This window comes from Lytechinus variegatus, chromosome 3 (assembly GCF_018143015.1).
Source record: "Lytechinus variegatus isolate NC3 chromosome 3, Lvar_3.0, whole genome shotgun sequence".
In the NCBI taxonomy this organism is placed as follows: domain Eukaryota; kingdom Metazoa; phylum Echinodermata; class Echinoidea; order Temnopleuroida; family Toxopneustidae; genus Lytechinus; species Lytechinus variegatus.
Genome location: NC_054742.1, coordinates 44,761,818 through 44,781,564, shown reverse-complemented (window position 1 = coordinate 44,781,564; position 19,747 = coordinate 44,761,818). Strand labels below are relative to the sequence as shown.

Here is a 19,747-nt window from a genome sequence, read left to right as displayed (position 1 = left end):
TATAAAGTATAATTTATCGAGGAGAATCTTATGCACAATACTGTCAAACGCCTTTTTCAAGTCTAACATAATCAATCCAGTAAGTAATCCCTCATCAATATTCTTTAAAACATCTTCTGTGAGGTTTAAGACTGTCGTGTGGGTAGAATGTTGGGGCCGAAATCCCGATTGATTCTCAACTAAGATATTATTACCTGTTACATATTTATACATTTGTTCAAAAGCTATTTTTTCGATAACCTTTGCTAACACCGACATAAGAGAAATCGGTCTATAATTTGCCATCTCTTCCTTATTTCCCTTTTTAAAGATAGGTGTCACTTTTGAAACTTTCCATTGCTGTGGCACATTTCCAGTTTTTAAAGATATAGTGCTTTCGAATCAGTTAAAGTTGAAATTCTGGAGGATGAGATTGCACGTTATGATTCATGTCTTAATGTTTCAAAACAAGACAAGGTCAGGAAGTTGTTAATGATTAAGGTGTTTATAGTGTACGTTTTCCTCTTAAACATGTTCTTCGTGCTACGATACATTCGATGGTGTAACTGTACAAAGTTGGAAATAAAACAAGTAGTAATAAAATCATACAATCTGGTTAGCAAATTGAACTGTCGGATATTCATGAATTGGGATTTTTCAAACAAGAAAAATATATATTCGAACCAACACTCAATCAGTACATAAAGTATTTGAGCCGATTATACAAACTACAAAACTAGCACGTGTGATAGTGCATTGATTTCTCCCAGCTTCTTTTTCTTTGTAATATATGAAATCCGAATATTACAACTTTTCATATGATATTGTAATAAATCAAAATGGGTTGCCATGTCTAAAAAATTATGCAATACAGTTAATATTCTAACATATCGTTATTCAGTAAAAGGCTTTTGCCTTTGAACTTATGATATTCGATGATAAATTTCAAAAGATGAGCATTTACTCGATAATTTGTCAGTATTAGAGGTAGATGGGGGGGGGGGGGCTTGAAGGGGCCTCGCCTCATTAGACCAAATATCTCTGTAATGGCGGAGACCTAGTTATCAGACCCTTTTTAGGGGGGATGCTTGGCCGAAAATGTACGTACGTTTTCATGAAGTTGAATATAATCTATCAAAATCAATTTGCTGTTTGGTGAGCATGGTTTTAAAAATTTTCATCTATAGAACTCGAATACATTGCAAAATGACCTAGTGATAATGTAGCTTTACTCCTTTCAAACTTTCAATGCTATCAGAATTAATGATTATGTTCAATGATTAATCGCACCTTTTTTCCATTCCACTGATAAAATTGCAGGACTTCAGCGTCTGCTTGGCATTCTCGATCTCGGTTTTGTTCTGACCGACCAATCAGCAGAAGGTGGACATCACGGCCATGACCACGGTCACGACCACCATGACCATGACCACGCCAACAGTGGTCCTACCTTCGGCCGGGGATCCACGACTGGCCAAGGACAGGGAACAGGACACGACCATGGGCACGACCATGGGCACGACCACGGGCACGACCATGGGCACGGACCTGGCGGTCACGGGCCTACGAATAAAACAACGGCGGTAACACCGACACTGGATCCACATGCCGGGCATGGTGCTCATGGTCACCACGACCACCATGGACATGGTCATGGACCACCGCATCATTTCGGGTTTCTGCTGGAAAGAAACCTTATCAATGACCACCGAACCAAAAGAAGAGCAACACATCTCAATTCCCCAGGACACGAACATCACGCAGAAAATGACACCTTTCAGCAGGTTAGCCCGAGTGTATAGATATTGTAAATTCAATAAGTTTAATCAACAAACTCGTTTTTTTTATTTCTTTATTTATCTTTTTTTTGGGGGGGGTGTTCATTATTCCATATCACAAATCAGGGTACTGAAAAAAAAGTATTTACAATTTCTTCTTGGTAGGCTTTTTTCACTCATGTAGCCAGAATTTTTTAACAGGCAAATACGTTGGAGCAAAGTAAGCGATCGGGGGAACGATTATAAAGCAGTAGTCCCATTTGGCGCACATATCGCAGCAAGAACGTAAAAACGTCTCAGAGATGTACGTTATCCCATCAAAAGGAGATCATATTTGCTGTCTTTGGAAGATAAATTTGTCATATTTTCACTCCTTGTAAAATAATCTTAATTCAAATCTAGCTCCTTAGAACAACGTAAAAAAACCAGCAAATTTGTTGGCATTCGAAGTACTGAAAGACGAAGTGTGTGATATAAAATATGATCAGGCAAAATACATGTAGTGAAAGTACACGTCCATATTAATCGATGCATGCCATCTAAGTCAGGAGGGAAACTTCGAATCCCAACACATTGCCGTTATCTAAATTTCAGTCAACGAACACGATAAGATTGACGAATGACAAGACCTCACTTATACAGGTCGAATCAACCCCCTAGCACCTATCCAACCCCTTTAATCATCATGGATACCTCACGATTTATTGAAGAGGACGGACGTTCTCTCCATGTTTCCGTTCGTTCGGTTTAAGTCGAGTAGACAGTTCAGTTACATGAGTCATTCTTTAAGGACTCCTTCCTCCTTAACATCACAATAGTGACCGCATATTGCCAGAAAGAGCGCTAAAGAAAGCAGGTGAACTGTTGCTATAGAAGAAGGTTCAGTCAAGAACTTATCTGAAAGATATTGTTTCAAGGTTACAGGTAGTGTGCAGATTTGCAATTCTAACAAATCTTTGCTTCTTAAAATGTAACGTCAACCCATCTAGAAATTCCTTCTTGAAACAAACAAAACAGATTGTCTTTCTTTGGCATTTAAAGCGGTCTCCGTGATCAATCGTGTTCCTTCGCCCCTTTCGTCTCGACCTGTGACTGTATTCCCATCGAGGGTTAGTCCTTTATTTGAACCAGTTTGTCTTGGTTTATTTGGCGATGAATGATGTTCTATTTTGATGTGGTGTCATGGCAAGGGTTTTTCCTGTCCACTCATGAGGTCACGTGGTATTAACTTGTGAGTCACGAAGAATTGAGAGGGGGGGGGGATAATGATTTGCTCGCCCAACACAATCCCGTCATAGTAGAAGTGCCGTGGTGTAGGGGTTCTAACTTATGCCTTTCCATCTGAGGAGCGTCTCATGAAAGGATTTGTCGGACATTTTATCCGACAAACCCTGTTTTATCCGACAACTACCAAAGGAGCTGTGTTTCCAAGCTAATCAGAAAATTCAGAATAAATGAAAGTTGTCAGATATGACAACTTGTCAGACAAACATTTTGATAAAATCCCCAGAGCGTCATGAATCCGAAACCTCCTGCGGAATAGCGTCCTTTGACATAGTGTCTATCTAATAAAAGTTACTATTATGGTAACTTGACCATCCAATTGTATCTAAATAGGAATGCTTGATTTTGATTGGCTGATGAGCATTGTTACCATTGTAGTTACCATTTGATCACAAAATTACCATAATAGTAACTTTTGTGCAACGGAGTCCTGGTATGTTGTGAAAGTAGTTGTAATCACCAAGCAACATGAGAGTTTCACACTGCCACTGGCTCAAATTATCCCCAAGAAGTGGTGAATGTACATGTGATGTACGCAGGCATGGTTTACTGAATCTAATGACATGGTTTGATAGCACCTTTATTATTATTTTAGAAATAGTTTGCTCGTTTCAACTCCAAAGAATGTTTTAAGAAGTCATGTTCAATCAAAGAATGATAACATTTGTTCATGTTGGGCACGGCACTTTTTGTCCATCAATAGTATTTGAAGTTCTCACTTTTTTCGGTCGGCATTGAAAATTTATTAAAGTTCAAACTAATTATGTTTCATCATAACAGTGCTTGTGTTTCATCTGTATTGAAGCAGAACGCGACAAATATATATTGCAGACAGTTGATTATCTTTACAACACTAAATTATAAGTCGCTTCATTGGGTGAGGGGTATTACACTGTTTCTCCTTTAAAAAAAAAAGTTCCTGCAGCATAGATGTAATCTTATTGCACTATGTAGTCTCACGTAAAACAGTGCAAATTTCCAGTAATGAAGCCCCTCCTCCCCTTAATTTTTTTTTCTAAATTACGGAAAATTACCTGTTACAACTATTTACAAAATAATTATGTTATTTTTATGTTATTTTATTATTTGATACTTTTCCAAAAAAAAAACATAACAAGCTCTTCTAGTTCGCAAAGTATGTGAGTATCATGAATTTAATTTAAATGCAATTACCTCTATTTTATCAATTGAAAGTGCTTTTTAAAAAGAGCTTTATTTTGTTTTGGTTTTTCATAATTTCAAATGGCCATTCATCAAATGTGCTCACCCGTTATGACAATACGTAATTACTGTCGGGGTCTAGGTACCACATTTTTGCCTCTGTGAAGACTGAATTAATTTACTGTAAGTTGAATCAGTTCTTAATCTTGTCAATTCTCTCTCCTTTTTTAATTAATTGATATTTAAAAATTGGAACTTGAATATATAAGAAATATTACAGTAGAAAAGTAGTATTCATTTATTTAACTTGATGAGGATATATTATAGGATAATATGCTGGATCCATACCGTTTTCGGTTCCGTTTCTTTCTAATCCATGAATGTTTTGTTTATTCATATATTTATTTTGAATGCTAAATCAACCAACTGTCATTTTAAAGCATTTTAAATCTTCAAGGATTCATTGATATCCATATTACAATATGTCAGACAATCTGGTTTAAATTTATATTGATCATTTGGTTATGCAAAGAATGTTTGCTTTTTACTGCAAATGCTGTCAAGGGTATGAGACGTTTTCTACAGACGCGCCTCAGACGGATTACTTTGAACCGCTGAGAGATGATGGTCCAGCGCTCATCGCGTCTTCAGGGAAATAAGGAAAATACCCTGCATTGTCTTGCAAAAATGGCGTATTACACCCTTACTAGTCTGATATATTTCCCACTCATTTCGTGCACTATTTTTGTATTTGACAGTCGGTTCCTAAGATGATACAAAGTAAGTGATAATGTATTCTGCTTTTGTAAACTCGGTAAGTTAAAGATAAAAATACAATTGATAAGTTATATGAAACTGAGCCTAACCTCCTGTCTTCCATCCCTCGATCAGAAGCAATACAGACCTTGATAATTACATAATGATTATTCACTTCTCGTTTCAGTGTTATTCTGGTGATCAACTCTTGGATATATTTGGTATCAACGAGGCCCTGGGGATCTCAGAGAGGCAGTTCAGTGAACTCTGTCCAGCTATCTTACATCAAATCATCACGGACGCTTGTAACCCCGACAGGCATACTGATGTGCGTCCTGTAGGGCCTTTGTCTACTGCGGAAGGTGAAGTTCAACCCTTGGAGGGAGGGGGGAGGGGTTGGGGAAGAAGGACTCATCAGAAGGGACAGAAAGTGTGTGTGGGGGGAGTATAAGGTAGACCAGCATCATGTGTTTCTCGTGGTTTTCGAGTTTCCCCTATTAGCACATTACGACCTAAGAGATTAATTGATATATATAGTTCCGTCATTTTTGTAATTATTATTTTTTTCTGACAATTGTCTTGGTGCCCCCTATCGTTGTAAAGATGGGGACGATTTTGACTTTTGACTGGCACTGGGACCCCAAAAAGTTATCATATTCTAATCTAGCACAATTATAGATGTTTGTTTTTATAAAGGGCAAAGGGATTACTCGTGTGTTTTGGAGACATTGTGCTCCTTACACCACATAACCCATTCGACCCCCCCCCCCCCCCGAAAGTGGCTCAATGGGAACGTGCCTTTCCTAGATACTCCACTATTGATATATTGATATTATAGGTTAAGAATTTTCAAAAACGGATTAACATGCAAACAGACAATTCCTAGTGAGACGTGTGAACTTGACATGCCCAAACTAAGGAAAGTAGTAATTGTGTCGTTTTTAAGGGGGGGGGGGGTTAACATCCGATGAAAGGAAATGGCCGTTTGGTGCTATGTTTACATCATAAGCCATCTCCACATGTTGTATCACGTAATAATATTGAAAGAAAAACGGGAGATTGTATCATGGGTTATTTTGTTAAAGAAAGTCTTAGCTATGATTTCTTGTAATTGAATGAGGGAGTAGGATGCCCCCTCCCCAATTAAAGGAATTTAAATTCGATAAGGCCTAATAATTTGAAATTAAGTCGTGGACATTTTGTTTTAAATCCAAAATTAGTTAGATTCACCCTTTATTTATCATTGAATGTTTTAAGCTCTCAATGTAAACCTTGAATATAAAACCCCAACGGCATTATTCTCATTTTAAGGGACATGAAGTATATATGTATGATTATTCGAACTTCTCATGTTGAGTTGAATTGTGATTGAATTTTAAACATCATAATTATATGGTTTCATTTTATTTGTTTTTTCAAATGTACTAGTACTTGATATTTGTGGGGTTTTGACCTTTGATCGATGTGGAGGGAGTCATGAATGCTCCAGCTGTGACTGGTTTTATCAAACTGATTCCTTGGTGTAGTATACCTTTATTATTTTAAGATCTTTAAACTTGTTTTCTGTCTTTTTCAACTTTTTCTTAATTCAGTGTATGGTTATGGAACGCTAGCGGTATTCATCATCACGGCATCATCAATATTAGCCGTTCTTATTCTACCCTGTCTCAGTGACCCGGTTCAACAATACGTCATACATGCCTTTGTGGCCCTCTCCATCAGTACTATGTCGGGAGATGCACTCATGCATCTTATTCCACAGGTAAACTTTTTTTCTCTCTCTCTCTCTTCTTCTCTCTTCTCATGATGACAACGATAATGGTAAAATCGTTTATACTCGATTATGTATTTTATTTCTGGCGAAAGGACAAGAAATTACAAATAAAGAAAATTGCAAGGCCAGTCGATCGTTGGTCAGGGATAGCCAAAGTGATGCTAGCTCCTATTGATCCACTGATCTTTAACTAATCATCACGATCTCTTCACAACGATCTCTTTACGATCTATTCACGATTCCCCCACGATGAGATCAACCCGCTCACAGTTAGAATTCATTATATGCAAGGCTTTGAAGTTGAATATGGAAATTTTAACCTCGTGATGTACCACGCGCACTTTGAAGCCGAATGATTTAATCAGTGGTGTGCTCTGTGGTCAGAATATCATTTAAGACACGGTGAAAAAAAATCGGGTTGAGATCGAGATGACTTGTACTCCCGGAACATGATGCATTCTTAAGAGATGAGTTTACGATGCTCGAACTTTGGTCTGTATCTATTAATAAGAAACTCGTAAAGTCAATGTAAATTTCCTCTCTCTATACTCCCCTCATCATGTCTTTCCTCTAATGAACTCTTCGTTTTGTTTTTCATCCCTGAATTTCATGCTGTTTTCATCGTATGTCCCCTACAGATCAATTAGTCAGTATCCGTGAATGTTGGGTAAATGTTCATCGTACTATTCTGTCTTTTCCTCTCCCCGCCTTCGTTACCTAGTAACTTCGTAATGACCCGGACATTAAATGTTCCATAAATCATTTTATTCGCAAACGCGTGACTTTATGAATGGTTCGAATGTAGAATGCTAAAGTCTGAACATTAAAGGCATGTTTTCTAGGCTCGGGTTTTATCTTAACTACAAAGTTGTGGTTTAACAGTACAAGTTCAATTTATCATCTCATTTGACATTTACCTCATTCATAACCAGCTGGCAGGGAATGTTAACTATTTTTTGTCACCATTAGAGCATGATGAAATAACAAAGCAAAGATCACAAACAATTTAAACATAGTTTACTCGTGATATTTTCGGCTCTTGACAAAGGGTTATACGTTGGTCTGAGTTAAACCCGAGTTCAGAATACAGGCAAGGGTATCCGATCATGGGAATGCTCTCAAACTATTTCATTTACATGAAGGCAAAAGAAAAATGATTTCACTGAAAATGTTTTTAACTTGCATATATGTTTGGTAGAACTTCATTCATGGACGTCACACAGGGGGCAGGATACCACCCCTTTGATTGAAGAAAGGTAGTGAAAAGGGGAGAGAAACAGGTGAAAGGAGGCCATCACATAGCTAAGTTTGGATCATGCAACTATGGTTTATGGAATTCTAATAGGCCTATTTACTTACCTCAATAAATTTGCACATTTGGCATCTGAAAATTCAATGATTTTAAGTTTAGCAAAAGGCCTCCGTCACGAATACGTCATAAAAACTTTTTAACTTTAGTATTTTGGGTGTGTTCTTGTTATTCTCCTCTTGTTTAATATTAACATTTTTATCTCATGCCGTTTTTGCCAGGCCATTGGTCTTCACAGTCACGGTAACGATGACGAACATGAACATCATGCTCCAGATGGTAGTCACGATCACAGCGTGATGTTGGTTGAGGTCGATATGATGAATATCATGTACAAAATGGCGACGGTTCTGGGGGCTATTTACTTCTTCTTTCTCTTTGAATCCTTGATGAATGTCTTGTTTAGCAGAAAGAAAAGTGAAGATGCGGAGACAAGAAGATGTTCAAGATTAGTAGAAGTTAGTATTGTCTTTGGATGTAAAAGTCTAGCGCCCCCTCCCGAAAATATGAATTTCCTTATTTTTTTAAATAAAAATCCGTTACAAATTGCAACATTTCAACTCAATGAGAGCGAGTCAATGTTAAAATATATACATACCTGTGTTCATAATAGAAGAGTAAATGTGAATAGAAGATATTGGTATTTAATAGGAATGCATTCAGCTATTTCATTTACCAAATGTAATATCACTGGACTTGAGGAATATGTACGTGAATTCATAAATCTAATTCAAAGAGATAGATGTCATATTGTAATTGAGGAAAGTCAGCGAAACCTTCCCAAGCTGCATGCGTCTGCGATTAAGAGCGGGGGGGGGGGGTAGTCTGTTCACGTGTTTACTGTGAGCTTTGAATCTATTCTCTTCACAGTCTATAAAATAATCTGTAGAATAATATCTTATTATTTCTTTTCCAAACAAGGATTGCGATGAGAAGACATCAGTATTCAACCAACAATCAGAGCAAGTGTGGCTGAATGATACAGACAATGGCATTCCCAATCTTCCCGAACCTAGCACTTTAACGGTAATTTCTTCAATATAATATGACTGCCATGTTAGCAAATCAGACACAATCTTGCCTTGCCAAGGGAAATATAGTTTCATATTCTTTCGAACAATAAAATATTGAATACGCCATGTCGCTTAATAAAACAAAATTGGTATTGGTCACTAAGATTCTTATTTCAGTCGTTTATAGCACTGTTTGTATACATGCCATTGATAAATAGTCTTATATATAAAAACTGGGTCCAAGGTCTCCTTTCACGCTAGAATATAAAAACAACAATCACTCTCAAAAGCTTTTTAAGTTGTGGTGTTCAGTTGGATGGTAGCAACATAATCATGCATATATTGTATTTCTTACTCATAATTCTTTAAGAAACAAAGAAATTATTTCGTTAATTACAAAGAATAGAAATTGAAAATAATGTTAAACCAATGAAGGATTCGGAATTATTTGATTTGAATTAAGAACGTTAGTTGTGATCAGTATAAAAAGGGGCTCTATTTCATGCTGTTTTGCATATATATTTGTTTAATTTAGATTGCTTTAGGGTGCATGTACGCTTTTGAGAGATCAAAACAATCTTACAATAATTATATATTTTACGTTATCTTGACTATTTCTTTCGCAGCCATTATCGATTAACATGAATGGCAATAATGACGCGGAAGATCGAGGTTTTGAGAGTCTCGTTCAAGAACAAAAGGATGAAGATGACAGATCGTTTTTGATGAGAGGTAAAAACAAATTCTAGACTTTAACAAGATTGGTATATTGAGCGCTTAGTTTAATAAATATTTCAATCAAAATTGTATAGACGCAGGACAAAGTATTTAGAAATAGATATTAACTACCATCACGTATGACGTATGATATGAGGTTTAAACTATACAAATAGCTATAAAATCTCAATTACAGATATTTTATTTTTTCATTTTGGTCTTAGTAATTATTTCAAAATATAGCAGAAATAACTTTCAGTAGAACTCTCAATATTAACTAACCTTTTTTGTTAATATCATGAATTATCAGATGTTTTGAAGATTGTTGAAATGAAAATAGTTTTGTGGTATTTTTAACAGTTAAATTTTAAACATTATTTGCGGACAAGACTGAGTGTATTTCATGAACACTTACCAGATTTATTTCATTTAGACTCAATCTCTAAACAAAGAAATTAAAAATGTTTACGAAATAATAAGTTCAGAAAGCTAGTAATAATTGGCGGCTATTGGCGGCATAAATAGGGGAAAGAGAAAGTAAATGAAGAAGAGGGGGAACATGAATGAGAGGAGAAACAGAAAGAAAGATGAAAGACAGGTGAAGAAAGAAAAATGTATAAGATCAGGTAAGAGGAAGGCTTGGAGAATAGAAAATCTTTCAAGAATGTAAATATTGCCTGCGCTTCGCGCTCGCATTACCTATTAAATGAGAGTCATATCTTGCTATTATAGATCATTAACCTTAGCTTGCCTTGGCTATTTTCAAGCCTAAAGATCTCGGCTGTGGATCGCGCGATCGTGACAACAATTTGCCTTAGGTAGGGAATTACATAATCTGTATCGTTGCACAGGTAAATTGGAAAAAGTCATAAATGTTGAAACATGAATAAACTATGCTAATTTATTCATGAAATCATACTTTCACAAGTATATGAATTACTGCTTAGAAATACGTCATTATCACTATAAAACAAAATGCTTCAAATGTCCCATTTTCAGGTCTAAACATACAAATATGTAGCTTGCAAACAAACAACGAATAAACAAACTGAAAAACATATAGAGCTACCCGCCCCGATACATAATATTATCATCAAAAATCTGTCCATAAATATATGTTTTTTAATCTTGACAAGTTTAATATGATTAAATATCACCTCTAATTCTTCTTCGATATTTTTATTGTGTATAGAGGGGTGGTGGGTCTCGTTCATAACTCCATCTTCAAATGCAGAAAAGAAAAGTATTTTAATCATTTTTTAACTCCCATAGGATTAACACCTGTTTCGATCATGGTGCTGTTAGGGGATGCCTTACACAACGTGATGGATGGTTTAGTGTTAGGAGCGGCTTTCACGTCCAATATATTTGTTGGAATATCGACGAGTATTGCTATATTATGCCACGAAATACCACATGAGCTCGGTAAGTACATTGTCTTAGATATCACAGGGGTGCCGATGGGGTATGGGGCAGTGGCGTAACGAGCCGAATATATTTTTTTCCCGTTCGTCTTGAAACTGTGGAGGCAAAACAAGAATGAAGTCAAGGAGGGGGAATAAAAAAAAAAGAAGACATAATACATACAGACGTGAAATAAAGATTGAGTGTGGCTTCCCAGATATGGCATAAATTCAGATGATTGCATTTTTCCTCGAATCGGTTAATTCAGCTACCAGTTTACAGCATTTTTTTCTAAATCGTACAGATAATATGTATCAAATAATTTATATCAAATCAATTTATCTCCATATTAATCTTTATCAATATACTTGACATTGTCGTGTGCTAGTGTTATTGGTCTTGCCAGTTCGATGATATTAACATGTTCTTTGGGGATTTGCCATTTATTTTTTATGAAAGGTGACTTTGGTGTTTTAATAGAGAATGGAATGAGCAACAAACGAGCGGTGTTCTGGAACTTCGCCAGCGGTTGTTCAGCCTTCGCAGGTTTATATCTAGGTATAATTATTGGGACGAGAGAGGGCGCCCAACAGTGGCTTTTCGCAATCACCGCTGGCTTTTTTCTATATATTTCAATGGTTGATTTGGTAAGATTTCATTTCGACGATTCATTCATATTATTACAGTTAAATTTAATTGTCCCCAAGCCCACATTCACCTTTCTGTAATTCTTGACATAAACATGTGAATTCACTGGCCTGTGTCTTCTTTCCATCTCTTTATTCCCTATTAATCCATTTGGACTATTTTCATTTATCATACTGTCTCTTTATCACCAAATGATGTGTTTCTTTTCTATTTTGATATTACAATCTCAAAACCAACATGATCAAATGTTAGGTATGTCCATCCAATTTCTTTTAAAAAAGATTAAAGTGATCAAAAATGCGAAATATCTCGTCTGGAGATTCGGTTTGTATTACAAAAGTTGCACTCTTTCCTTGTACATGTAGGCCTGTTAGATCCCATCAGAGTAAGATCAATATTGTAGATGCTTATGGGCACTGATCGTCTTTATCCAGTATGTAAAAAAACATGTCTTGCGAAAAATTGATGGAAGATGGAATAAGCAATCAGTAAGAACGCATGTCCACCTAATGAAAATTTGACTTTGCATGCACAGAAATATTGCAATTTGATTATTATGAAGACCATGGGCATGCATGCTTGACAATGGAATGCAGGTCAATTTTTCAAAAAAATTCAGCTCGCACATCGCCCTGGCATTAGTGAAACAGCTAACATTGCGTATACTAAAGAAAATGTATTTAAAAATTAGAATTGTGATTTTAAAGAATGTATAAAATGGATATAGCCATGAGAACCGATAAGAGACTTTAAAATGCTTCATTTTCAGGTCAATTTTTCCCAAAATTTCAGCTCATGCACGCTTCGCGCTCGCATTATAGCTATAGTCCATTTAAGTATCTAGTATTATAGAAATAAAGCAAACATTATACTTAAAACTTAAGGACTTCTTCTTCCCCACTAGCTGCCATGCAGACGTGAGGTATGGAGGCCATGGACCTCCAAGAAAGTTTCACAACAAAGAAAGAAGGAAAGAGAAAGAAATGGAAGAAGAAATATGATATATATTTTAAAAGATCATGTCTATCACAAAATTAGATTTTGTATTAAAATGGTCAAATTTTTTGCTCGCTCGCAGCTTTTAAGATAATAAACTTTGCTCTTTATGCCTGCCACCCTAAAAAAAAGACTCGTAATACCAAAGACGACCCCCTCCAAACTAAAAGAAAAAAAATCCCTTTCAGTGAACAAATTTTGTGTCAGTCATTCCCCCAACCATGAATACCGATCGACACCCATGGGCGTATCCCCCAAATTTTGAATTTTCAGGTCAGTATAATGTTATCTTCCCGCACTGCTCAGACCGGATTTACGCCAGTGGATAGTAGAGATTTTAAAACACCTGCAACAACACTACCAAAGCCGCATTTTGACAATAATCCTGGCAGATTTTCCAAAAAGTGCAACAGACGTCCTAGTTTTAGACAAGGTTTTTGTGTCAATGTATTCCATAAAGAATTCTTGATATATCACAATGACGTCGTTCGTTATATTGATTCGAATAATCAACATTTGTTTTTTTTTAGAGTGGTATGTTAAAATATGCCTACGATTCCTTGAATTATGCTACTCGGATCATAATTGGCATATCCTTGTATCTGTTTTTGTTTCAAGAAAGTGTCAATAAAAAGAATTGTATGTACATCAGTGGCGTATCTAGGACAAACGGTGCCCGGGGCACGTGCTAAAATCGCGCATTTTTCAAAGTTTATTTTATATATATATATATATATATATAAAATCATCCCAGTGTAAAGATATGTATGTTTCATTTTTTCTTAATGTGTTGTAAACTGCATCAACATCGTTTTAGGACGGGGGTATTAATCACATTCAGTGGTATTCCTTTTCTTCGCCTCAATTCCTTTGCCTTTTCTCTTCATTTTTTTTCTATATGCGACCACTGAAAGTGCACCCAGGACACGTACCCCCTTCACCCTATAAATACGTTCAATAACACAACCAAAAATATCAGGAAGTGACACGCGTTAAAAACATAACATTGATGCTTTACGGAGAGCGAAATACTACTCAAATGAATTTTCTTTTAAACGCAAAACAAAGAAGGAAACGTGCACTTATCGATTCAAATGGTTATTTTGGTTAAAAGGCGTTTCCCGATTCTTGTTTTACATACAAGGATATAAATAGTCCATTGTGAGATTGGGTCAATTTACCCATGCCAAATGTAGTCATGGTCATACTTCTTGAGCTGTCACGGAAAGCTGAGTGACCTTTTGGCTACTTTTGTTCCTGTATATATACAAAAAATAGATTATAAACAAGTCATGTCAATCTTGCAGCCTATTATCATCATATTGTTTATATTCAGCATTCACAATGCATGAACGAGATATCGTTTATCGTAGAATGTGGCAAAATATAGAAAAGAAAAAAATAATGGAGTCAAAGTATCATGCTTGTAATTTGTTTTTGTCTTATGATACATCATACGAGAAAAAACTGTACTTAGACAATTAGAGTTGAATCGATCTACATATTAAGTGGCAAGCGTATTGACCAGCGCATTAGTGTTTTAGTGTTTTTAGTTAGTGTGAACTATATTATTTTTATGACTAAGTGAGGTAAATCTGTGTGGTTTCCAAGGAAGATTTTCGTGACTTTAAGTTACGGGAATTAATAAATAATAATGATAATAATAATATTTATAATAGTAATAATAATAATGATAATGATATGTATACAAAAAAAAATGCTTTTAAAAGGATAGGTAAGTAGGTACTTGTCATTTTGGCTCCCCATATTTAGAACATTGACCACAACGTACATGACGTAATGATGTTACGATACTGCAACAAAATCACAATGAAAATTAAGTTTTAAATTTGATTTCCTTTTTTTTCAGTACAGGAAATAATTACCATACACTAAACACATAAAAAATAATAATGATCTTACATCTCTTGAAGTGTCAGATATCAATCCAAAGTTATGATAGTGGCGTATCTAATTCAGATAAAATCCAATTTGGTTGGCGATGTTTCCTTAAATTAAATTTCACAATGATGGCGATGATGAAATTGATGTTGAAGCACGATGAATAACAAGAGTCACTGTAACGAGTTGAAATATCTGTGAAGACGATGTTGATGATGATTAACAGTTAATTTCAGCATTCCATGGGTCTAAAATCGTTCATTAAACAGGTTGATGATTTCGAAGAGAACTGATAATTCCTCTCTCAAAGTAACTGCAAACAGTTCATTGATGGCGTGTAAATAATTCCACGGAAGATAAATTTTACATTCCAGTTGGAAATAAACTATGCTCTGACATTAAGTCTAGTGTGAAATTCTGAGTTTTGATCTGATATGATGATGTCCTTGACGAACTGCCAGCTTATATACAAATTATCCACTATTCTGGAAGCTTCAAGTATTGTCTTTATAAAACGAACATTATCCTTCTTCCTAGAATAGTCCACTTCTGGAAGACTCTTGAATGACCTCAGTGAAATTAACAATGTAAACAACATAGGTAATCCTATTGTCCTTTTCACTGCCACTATAGCATTCTATTGTCTATCTTAGTACATTCCAGAAATAACAAAGATTACCCTATCTCATTAAATAGCATGCCTAACAAATCTTTATTGAGACATTCTGGAATATTCTTAATCATTATATGCTATGAATGTCCTTAAAGAGGAAATAACTAAATGAACGAATGTATTTGCTCATACAATTTTACTTATATAACAATGAACCTTGGCACTTCTCTGAATTTTTTATGTGCTTCCTTTGTTTTTTTAGTTTGGTGGAATGTTACGGAAAGGTGATCACGGTCATGGTCACTCTCACGGATCATCGTCGACTTCGTTGAAGAGATCACCAGCGATGAGTAATAGACATAGCTGGCTACAAGAGGTATGATATATCAATTACCATTTTTTCGGAGGGCGGGGATTAAGAAAAAGAACATGGCAAATTTCTTTAAATTTGCAGGAAATTTAGATGAAATAATAATTATTACTTTGTGGAACAGCCTCCAATGCGGCAATTGTTTCCGGCAGAAATTAGGTCAAAAAGCATAAAAAAATTTTTTTTTAAATGATAAAGGTCGGCCTTCCAGCATAATAATCGCCTACCAGATACATAATTTTGCTATTATTTCATTGTTTCGCTTTATTCATCAGATCCTTCTCTCTGTTATAACTTGTGTTTTATAACGCAGAAATGGAAATTTCCTACATAAAAATGGCGTAACTTTTCATAATTAAAAAAAATATAACTTGGTTTAAATGTTTTTGGGCATGTTAGACTTTTTGGACTCAATATAAGATTTCTGTGAAATATATAATACCGGTTCGTCAGGTCATGTCTGAGTAAGCACACATTAAAGGCTGAAGTTTCACTGTTTATTTCGGTCATTTCATATGTGCTCTCTCGACCATAATAACTACACAGAAAGCAACCACAGTGAGTAAAGCTGCACAAAATAGACAAATTTTGCTGTTTGTAGCTACTTAATGTACTAATGTCTATATGGAGAAATCTAATTGGACAAAATTCGCCGTTTTGTAGCCATTTCATGTACTAATTTCAAAGGAGAAATCTGCATTGACAAAATTCGCCATTTTTTGAAAGGGCTACAAGACGGCTAGAAAAGGGCTACAAGAGGGAGAGAAAATAGCAGATTGTGGACAGTAATCCCGGGAGGGGCATGCCCCGGAAAATACCCCCCCCCCTTTCCCGGCCGTGACAAGAAATCTGAACAACTTAAAGCACTTGATTGAAGTTATCTCTTGGATGTTTATACAATAATTCTTTCTTGGGGTCTTTGGGAACATTTTTTTATTTGCCTCAATAATCTGGATGGATTTAGTAATGCATCATTTTTTTAAACATTTACCAATAAGAAGTTTGACAAAATAAATCGTCAAAATCTATTCCTTAAAAAGTGGCAAATTTGTCTTTGATGTGTATGGCTTCACGAATCGACTTAGTGTTTTCACAAAAGTTAAGGTATAAGGACGGCTTTACTACTATTCACTTTGATAAAAATTCTTTCGTTGAAAAGTGAAGCCATGTTGATTCAGATGTAACTTAAACGAAAAATATGTTTGGTGAATATGATCAATATCATTGAATGCATTGCTTTGAATTGAAGTTCATCATAAGAATTTTACATCAGGGAATTATGTAATTAAAACCGCACTAAGATTTCCACATGATATGATTTTTTCCGAAGAAAGGGTATCGGTGATCGTAGTTTGTCGATTCAAAATTCTTATCACGTATTATGTCTCTTTTCTCTTTGCGTATGAAATGTAATCGATAGATGGCGCTCAACGAAAAATCAGAAAAGAGATCCAAGCTGGCGGTTTTTATCTGTCAAAATATCGGCTTATTGGTTGGCTGGGCCCTCATGTTTCTACTCTCATACTACGAGGAAGACCTGCTGCATTTGAATATATTCAACCGTTGAGGAAGGTCACGTCCCCATGCACTCCATCTTTCAATGACGTAATCCTTCTTTCAGGAAACCCCAGACGATTATGTTCGATGGAAGTATCGATTGAAGCGCTGCCTTTTTTATCAAATTTCCTTCTCCATATTTTTGGAACTGTTTATCGGTATTTTGTTGTTTTTATTCATTTTAAATAGAATACGTGGCTGGCGGGTTGAAAGAAGTATTTGCTGAATGTATATTTTTCGAAACGTGTGTGTGATACATATTATTCTTTACTCACTCATAGCATGTTTCTTACTACTGGAATAAAGATGGAACTTTGTGTCTTGTATTCTGAGCAAAGAGACGTATTCATAATTTCCTGGAGACCAGGATGAAATGCTTTATTTTCTTTATGTTTATTTTTAAGATATACGATAAAAATCGAATAATTGTAGTTGTTGGAAAGGAAAATGAACGAAATTGAATTGAATGAAATGAAAAATTTATATGAGCTCTTAAACTACAGCAGATAAGTTTATATATTAAACTAGGCCGTGCAAAGTGCATACAGGTTGTTTAAGTTAGTTTTGACTGTGTGAAAAGACAATAAAATTTCAAAACACGATATTATAACCAATTCTATCATCTTGTCAATATACTTGTTTTGAATCTCAGATGTAGGAATAGTCCATTAACAGAAAAAAGTGTATAAATGAATGCAAACAACACAGTTACTTGCTATGGAAGTCCGAAACTAGGAAGCTTTGAGAAAATACCCAAAGCTACAACCTATCTTTCATTAATTATAATGTATGTTCGACAAGGCATATAAAGATGAAGAAATACAGCAATTTTAGTCACGTTCAGGGTGTAAATGTAAGAAGGTCCCAAAGTTAAACCGATATTTCCGAGGTGAAATTTATCTCCACTTTCACACATCTGCTTTATAACTGCAGCTGTTTTCTTTTTTTTTTCTTGAGTTTCACAAAATCATAAGCTCTCTGCACGTCCTGTAGTAACCGAAAGTTGAAAGGGATATCGATAAGTGAATGTTTGAAAGCCAAAAGAATAGCCATCATCCTCTGTCTTGTTCTGTTGTGTCTTTCAGTCCGGTTTCGAAATTGCTTATCGAGAATTTCACGACTCGTCTTTTCTTTCAGATATTTCCTAAAACTGGTGCCCGTTTCATAAAGGACTTGCAACTGTTGTGACTTTGTCATAATGGCAACTACCATGGTAACGGGGCTCATGAGCAATCATAATCAAGGTTACCATGGTAGTTGCCATAATGGCAAAGTTACAACAGTTGCAAGTCCTTTATGAAACGGGCCCCTAGTCTTAAAACACGTAATGAGGCACCCATGAACACGGCAATGGATATTCAACAAAAATAACTTCAGGGTCACGAAGTATCGATACACAAGTTTCAATATTTTATTCCATATTTCTTCACAATAATAATAGAGAGTAAAACATTTGAGCAATAAACTCACATTAATTAAATGGGATAATGATAATGAATTGATTTGGCTGTGGCCTGTGGATCAGCTATGATATTATTTAGGAATAATCCGTCATGCAGAGCTTCCAAAAAGTATTTAAAAACAAATTAATATTTAGTTTGAAGTTATTGTTTTGTTTCATCATCATTGTTATCATTACTATCAGCCTTATCAATTTATTATGTTCTTGTTGTTGTCGTATTTCCCGCAGATGCTATTTGTAATCCATGGCGTATTCATTTTGCAAGGTTCCCTTTCATGACATATATGCTGTTGATCCCATCATGATATAAATTTTTGAATTGTATTCGACAGTGGTTATTTCACCCGATTTATGCTTATTCTCCACGTCCATTTCTCCATACTCAACATTTTCTTTTCCTTTACTTCTTCATCTATATAGATATTATCATGTATTATTTCTTATATCTTTATACTCTACATTTGTTTGCCCTGCCATCGGCATTTAGTTTCACACTTTTCCTGCCAGGGACTTGGGCTTTAATTCTAATCTTTCGATTTAAATGTTTACACGTTATTTCCGTCTTTATTAAACCTATTTTGAATTATTGTTAATGTTTTGTTTTACGGCAAATGGCAAAAAAGAAGAATTATATATATATATATTGATCTTTAAATAACATTTGTATCTAGTTTGATGTATACTTTTTTGCAATGTAGATAGCTACCACTTTCTGGCATATTTTCAATTGAAATGCTGCTGGGAATTAAACAATTAGGCATATGTTTTAGGGGACTTCTAAGTCATGTCAATGAAAGTGTTATATGTATATCATTGAACGATTATGTGAGAATCAAGCTTTCTTTATCGTGTACAGAAAGTATATTTTGTGAATGAGAATTGATTAAAGCATGGTATTGTAATCTCAAACTTTCTGCTTCCTTTCATATGTAGTTCTCGCGAAACTAAGAGATCGTGCATTTATTACATACACATAATATTTTCATCGGTGCTATCATCCACCTTTCTCCTCCCCCTTTCTTTA

At 35.3% G+C, this 19,747-nt stretch overlaps 1 protein-coding gene across 1 annotated transcript in view; it reads left to right on the top strand.

Annotated features, from left to right (window-relative positions):
* LOC121411133 (zinc transporter ZIP12-like) overlaps nt 1–18,493 on the top strand; it is a 54,827-nt gene extending 36,334 nt beyond the window's left edge. Inside the window, exons 4-13 of the mRNA XM_041603665.1 lie at nt 1,300–1,763; nt 5,146–5,320; nt 6,551–6,720; nt 8,263–8,499; nt 8,963–9,067; nt 9,681–9,786; nt 11,044–11,196; nt 11,635–11,822; nt 15,597–15,710; nt 17,125–18,493. Of these exons, the coding sequence (XP_041459599.1) occupies nt 1,300–1,763; nt 5,146–5,320; nt 6,551–6,720; nt 8,263–8,499; nt 8,963–9,067; nt 9,681–9,786; nt 11,044–11,196; nt 11,635–11,822; nt 15,597–15,710; nt 17,125–17,271 (1,859 nt within the window). The 3' untranslated portion in view covers nt 17,272–18,493. The remainder of the gene's footprint in view (nt 1–1,299; nt 1,764–5,145; nt 5,321–6,550; nt 6,721–8,262; nt 8,500–8,962; nt 9,068–9,680; nt 9,787–11,043; nt 11,197–11,634; nt 11,823–15,596; nt 15,711–17,124) is intronic.
* Nucleotides 18,494–19,747: the final 1,254 nt, after the last annotated feature.